A 6,000-nucleotide genomic window follows, 5' to 3' on the forward strand; every position below is an offset into this window, starting at 1 on the left:
TTTTTTTTTTAAAGTTCCCCTGCTGGTTAGTACGGCAGCCATGAGAACTGGATAACAAGCAGACACCCAGATAGAAATAAACAGTTTGGAATCGCTCTCCTATTAGCTTCCTAATTACAAGGGGGCACATTCAGTGTCACTGTTTTCTGTTTACCCAATTAACACACACGTTTCAGAAGGGGGACCTCACACTGGTTAATCTCCTAACAGCGCTGTTACTTTTAACCTTAAAACAAAAGCCGCTAGCTGCGTAAGCCGAGACTGCTTGTGGGATTTGTATGTGTAACCTGAGCTCCAGGAGCTCTGCTTAACTCAACAGACTGAACCCTGCCCTGCGCTGCAGCAGGACAAGCAAGCAGCGCCCGGGACCAGGCCTTATTAATTATTCAAATGCACGGCAAACTTTGCCTTTCTTTCGCTAGTAACCGGTAAATATAATAATCTCAGTAATGAAACTAGACAAACGTTTCTGAGAGAAGCTCTCCTCAATGGTTGTCTGATTGTTTTACTAAGTTGTTTTTTTTAATAGTGATGAACAGAGGGACACCTGCATGAAGCATTCACCCTGGTTCTGGAGTTCTCTTACTTTTTGCTTTAGTTTTTTTTGTAAAAGGAAACAAACTGAGAATAATACAGGACTAGCCAGATGAGCAGGGGGCCTTAAAAGGTATGCATGTGAAATATCAGAGTTATCTTATCAAATGCATTCTTTTCTGTTTAGTAGATTCACTTGGTATCATCTTCTGCTTCAGTGGAGCTCTCAGCATCATACAGATAAAGGGCTACTGCATGCTTCTGAGAGCTCTGTCGAGGCCACATGGTTTCTTCACATAGCAACAGTGACGACACTAACAGAAAATGATACAAAGTAAATCTAAACAGGAACGATAATGCATTTGTTTAATAACTCTTTCACACGCGTACAGTGCAGAGCGGCTGTTTAACCCCCTGAATTAATTACTGGAAGAATTGGAAAAGCAACATTTTGTTTTCCGTGATTACAAAACTAGTGTAAGCCGGCATAACTGTGGACCAGCATATCTATATGGATAAATATTTATTTCAACAAGTTTGAAACTGCCTAGACTGTGCATGTGTAGCAGGGTGGAGGCTGGGCGTGAATCAGCTACCGTCCACACCTCAAGCAAGCTTCTCAACCGGCATGCAAGAGAGCCGGGCTCGCCTGCAGAGTATCACACAACACTGCCCGTTACACAGACCTCGTTTACAGCGATTCGCTCAGGGTGGGACCCTCACTGCTGTGAGCTTTGAGCCAATTTTCCAGCCTGGTCCTGATCATGAATCTTTACTGTTTACGCCGAGCTGAGCTGTAATCATGCTTGATGGAAAATGGAACACGAAAGAACTGCATGAAAACAATTGAACAAGAATGTTAATAATGAGAAGATCGAGCATCAGACAGTAAACAAAGGAAGTGAAGCCAGCCGGACTGCGAGGAGATGTTGCCCCTTCTTTTCAATTATTAATAGGAATGGTATTTGCTGTTTACTTATGTTTCTGTTATAGTTGAGAAAAATGAGCCTCAGGGAAGAAGAATTTAAATTAGTTAAACTCAATGAAAGAGGAGAGATGTTTATCCAATGGGCCCAGCAGGAGAGTGTTCTTTATCCCTGCATGTTTCACAAACTTTAATATTGCTCGGCATTATTAACATGGCTTATATTAGTAAAGTCATTTTTCATAACTCCGTAGTGGACAAATTGTACCCTTCCTATTGTATCCTTATATATAGTCAAGTGTAATAAAGCAAAGTGAAAGCATGAATAAGCATTGTAAAGCACAGAGAGGTATGGTACAGCATATTAGAAGCATGCTGTAGTAAATCCACAGCATAACTATAGGGAAAAGTACAAAAATACAGCTACTGATCTTAAAGCACACGCTGCGGCTGGAGCTCACTGGAATTCAGAGAAGCCTCTTGAGCACGTGGGTCTGGATTTATCACTGCTGAACCAAAAAAGTGCAGCTTGTACTATTTGCTTGTTTCGGTAAAAAAAAATAAAAATAATTACAAACAATTCGTAAGGTTAATTCAAGGATGTGAAAGTGGGATGTCAGAATGACAGGCCAGGCTTTTGAGCGACAGGCCAGTTGAGAGAATTCAAATACTGAGCTTAAGATTGAAATCAGGCTAACCCTCACTCTCACCATAAGTGAAAGTATGCAGGACAGTTTTAAACGTGCACGTCTTTCTACACCAAGTTGTATGTCAGGCATACTGCCCTGCATCTAGGAGTCAGCTGCACTGTGAAGGTATCTCTGTTTTCGTGTTTAGCGGGACGGGTCCATCATGATGAAACCCCCCCACCTCCTTTTCAAACAACCACAAGCCCCTGGGGTGGAATAATACGGCAGCGCGGAGGATCCAGGCCTGTCAGTTCAGTGGGACCTCCATCCCTAACTCATCCAGACCGCTCTGTTTAAACCTGGCTTTTTAATGCCTTCCGAAAAAACAGTCTGCTCCTCAGAAGTTTACCTTTCAACGGTTAACAAGGACCATTAAATAGAAATAATGAGAGGAGTCCGAGGGACACGCTGGAAGAGAGAACAGCAGGGAGACGTGCCGCCAGCCCCCGGGGCCGCGGGGAAGAGGAAGAGATGGAGAGGCGCTGCGTGCAGTAATGAGCGCTTTAGTGGCTTAAGAACTCATTAGGTTAGAGGCAGGGAGAGTGCTGCAGGGCGTGTGGGGGCCAGAGAAACTCAGGAGCGATCTGCAGGGCACACTGGGCTGGGAAAGGTCAGGATGACTGAGATTCCCTTCTTGGAGTTTATCACAGTAAAAACATAGCAAAGTGTAATGAAGAACAGGGGGAGCATGGTAAAGCACAGAGAGACAGGGTGACAGGATGCTGCAGCAAGACTCAAATAGAACTCTAGTGTCAAATAAAACATTTAGAAAAAAAAAGGAAGAAATGAACCCATTAAGTTACCAAATTAAATTGGAAAAAATTAGAACACAGGCTGTATTTATGTAATTTGATACATTCTAAATAAATATTTCTTTCAACGACAAAAGTGTAATTCCTTAGTTTTGGCTACAAACTGCTGCGTCCAGTTTTGAAGACCGTCAAGTTGGATGCTCCTGTAATCAGAACAGTGAAATTTCACACTGGCTAGGAATCTCAACTCATAGAAAAGGGAGGGTTACCATCACTGCAGGGTGGAAAACACCAAGAAGTGTGTGATGTTTAGCTTCAGTTTCTTATTTTATATTGAAGCGTCATAAAAGCATCTGAAGGGATATATTTGCTGAATCAACAGTTACATTTAGACCTAACTTTTGCAGTTAACAAATTTAGAGTAAGTTATCACAACAGTACAGTTAAAGTGAAAATTTAAATGTGCCAGTTCCAAATGCTCCAACAAATGAGGACAGGGGCACTTCGAGGGCTAACGAGGAACAACTTTTGTAGAAGTTACAGTTTTTTGGTTTTTATTATTCAGGAGAAATGGTGCAGTCTTTGTGCTGGAGCCAGAGTTTAGTCAATATTTGCCAGATTGCTCTGCTGTTTCCCACTCTCTCTCTCTCTCTCTCTCTCTCTCTCTCTCTCTCTCTCTCTCTCTCTCTCTCTCTCTCTCTCTAGCCCTTTGTCCTCCAGTGCAAAAAACAAAAGTGATCAAAACAGCCTTCTTTTGTCATTCTTTATCAACACTTCATTCCTCGTGCTTCTAAATCATTTCTTTCTTTTCCCGCTGTGTTCGAGCGTCCGAAGTAACCTGAGATGCGGGGCTCTATCACAAAAGCTTTGTCTCAGCAGTGATTTAAGGAGAGTCTGTTCAGATTCATGAAATGTTTTGTTTGCATGGAGCTGTCATCGACTGTTATTAATCAAACCAGGATTAATAAGACAACCACTCCTAATGAATATCAAACTTTATTTTATCCACCCCAACAGACTTCAGAAGGTCATTCTGCAATAACCTGCCAATTGCTATGATATCTTGCATTTTCCACTTTGATGTCTTGTTTTCTTGTTTTATAGAACTTGGCTGTTTGACTGGATAATATGTTGTCCACACTGTCAATTGTCTGTATGTATCAATTATTGTTAAGAAAAGAAGAACAAAAAACTGTAAATCATACATTTAAAAAATCGAACTGCAGTAAAATGAGTTGGGCTCTTTGTTTCATGGAAAATGTATGTCTAATTCTTCCATATTTTGGGCAGCTGGCCACTCTAATTGTGCCTCCCCTCCTGCCCCTCTCTTTACAGAGTTTGCAGACAACCTGGAAATGGATGACATCATTTTCCACAAGCAGCTCCTGCCCCCCCACCAGGGTAAAGAAGGTCGGGGGTCGCGACCTCTGCCAGGGTGCAGTGCCAGGCCTGTCTCCTCCCACCTCGCTGTCCTCGCTGTCTCACTGACTCTCCTCGGAACCCACTGACCGACCCTGCGAGCTCGGACTCTTGAACACTCGGGCCCATCGTGGGGCCACACCACCCAGTACCTCCCAGAACCACCCAGTACCATCCAGTTCAACCCATTACCTCCCAGTACCTCCCAGTATATCCCAGTACCTCCCAGTACCACCCAGCTTGTAAATAGGTGTGCTGTCAGCGACTGTGTTGTTATTGTGCTCAGTGTTACTTCTGGCAAAACTTGAATGCTGCAGGGCTGGTGGCAGGATTCCTTTTTACTCCTTCTAGGTTTGATCCAGCTGTGTTACTGTTAGCACTCTCTGCAGAGGGTGTTCATGTCAGGACCGCAAGCAGAGCATCTTAACCCCTGTGTAAAAGAGCCAGACTCCACTGCAGGAGTGGCAAGAGTGGTTATAGATCTTACAACATCATGCCAGGTACGGAATCCAAAACCCTTTTCTGGAACACAAAACTCACACAAACATAGTTCGCATTCCAGCTTCGTATATAGACATTATAAATGCAGATGCCTAACTAACTTGTAAAAATACCCCAGAAAACTAAAAATAAAAGATACATTTGTAGCAAGTCCCAGGGAAACAGCAAAGATTCTGCCCTTCCAGCCCTCAAGTTTTGCCATGTCTTTCTTTCAGGGAAATTCTTTAATGTATTGTACAGTGTTGAGATGCATACCTTGCTCACACCACCTCTCTTTGGATGTGGGCTACTGAGAATATATCACTCCCTCTTGCACATGCAGGCCAGGAGGGTGCGGTATCACAGCTTCGAACCAGTAGCAGTGAGTTATCACAGCAGCTATTCCACTAACCCCCTCTCCTGAATCATCAGGGCTTTAAGCAATACCTGGACTGGGGATGGGGGACTGCTAATATATTTATATCCTAAAATACTGCAACTGCTTCCTGGAGTTCTGGTTTTGGATTCAGATCTGGGGTCATAGGGATATTGGGGAGCCATGTGGCCCATATTAATCTCAGTCTCATGTCTGATGACCCCCATACCAGATCCCCGCAGCAGTGTGCTCTACCCAGCGGCAGCACTGCCCAGCTCTGCACCACAGCAGGGGGAGCACTGCAGCTGCAGCCCCGGTTAGGTCAGAGTCATTATTCTTCTGTCTGTCTCTCTCACTGAAAATCAGAACCATCCTTTTAAAATGATGTGTTTTTGAAGAACTGAGTAAATGACAAAATACAATTTCCATTAAAACAATAATAATGATAATTAAAAACAGGGCTTGCTATTGCTGACTGAGTCTTGTACTGCATGCGAGCGCCGGGGTTTAGTCTGTGCATCACTTTGGTTTGCAGTGAGCAGGAGAGTTCATCTGTGGCTGGATGGCTGGGTGTCTGATGGGTGGTGTCTGTGAATCTTGTTATCCCTGCATGTCTGCATGTACAGTATATGTGTTTCGCTGTGTGGGACTGTTTGCATTCATCTGTGTAAGTATGCATGTCTGTGTGGAGCTGTGCGCTACAGCAAACCCACAGAGAGGAAATGTGCTTCTCATCTGCGTCTCTTTTGCTTGTAGGATGAATGCTTGGAAATCCTAGCTTCTCATTTGAATCTGATATATGCTTCTTATGTTTCTCCTAAATCC

At 43.5% G+C, this 6,000-nt stretch overlaps 1 protein-coding gene across 1 annotated transcript in view; it reads left to right on the top strand.

The window, feature by feature from the left end:
• gpc3 (glypican 3) overlaps window positions 1-5,753 on the top strand; it is a 71,561-nt gene extending 65,808 nt beyond the window's left edge. The window contains exon 8 of the mRNA XM_041256040.1: window positions 4,236-5,753. Coding sequence (XP_041111974.1) covers window positions 4,236-4,408 — 173 coding nt within the window. The 3' untranslated portion in view covers window positions 4,409-5,753. The remainder of the gene's footprint in view (window positions 1-4,235) is intronic.
• The last annotated feature ends 247 nt before the right edge of the window (window positions 5,754-6,000 follow it).

This window comes from Polyodon spathula, chromosome 7 (genome assembly GCF_017654505.1).
Source record: "Polyodon spathula isolate WHYD16114869_AA chromosome 7, ASM1765450v1, whole genome shotgun sequence".
Classification (NCBI taxonomy): Eukaryota; Metazoa; Chordata; class Actinopteri; order Acipenseriformes; family Polyodontidae; genus Polyodon; species Polyodon spathula.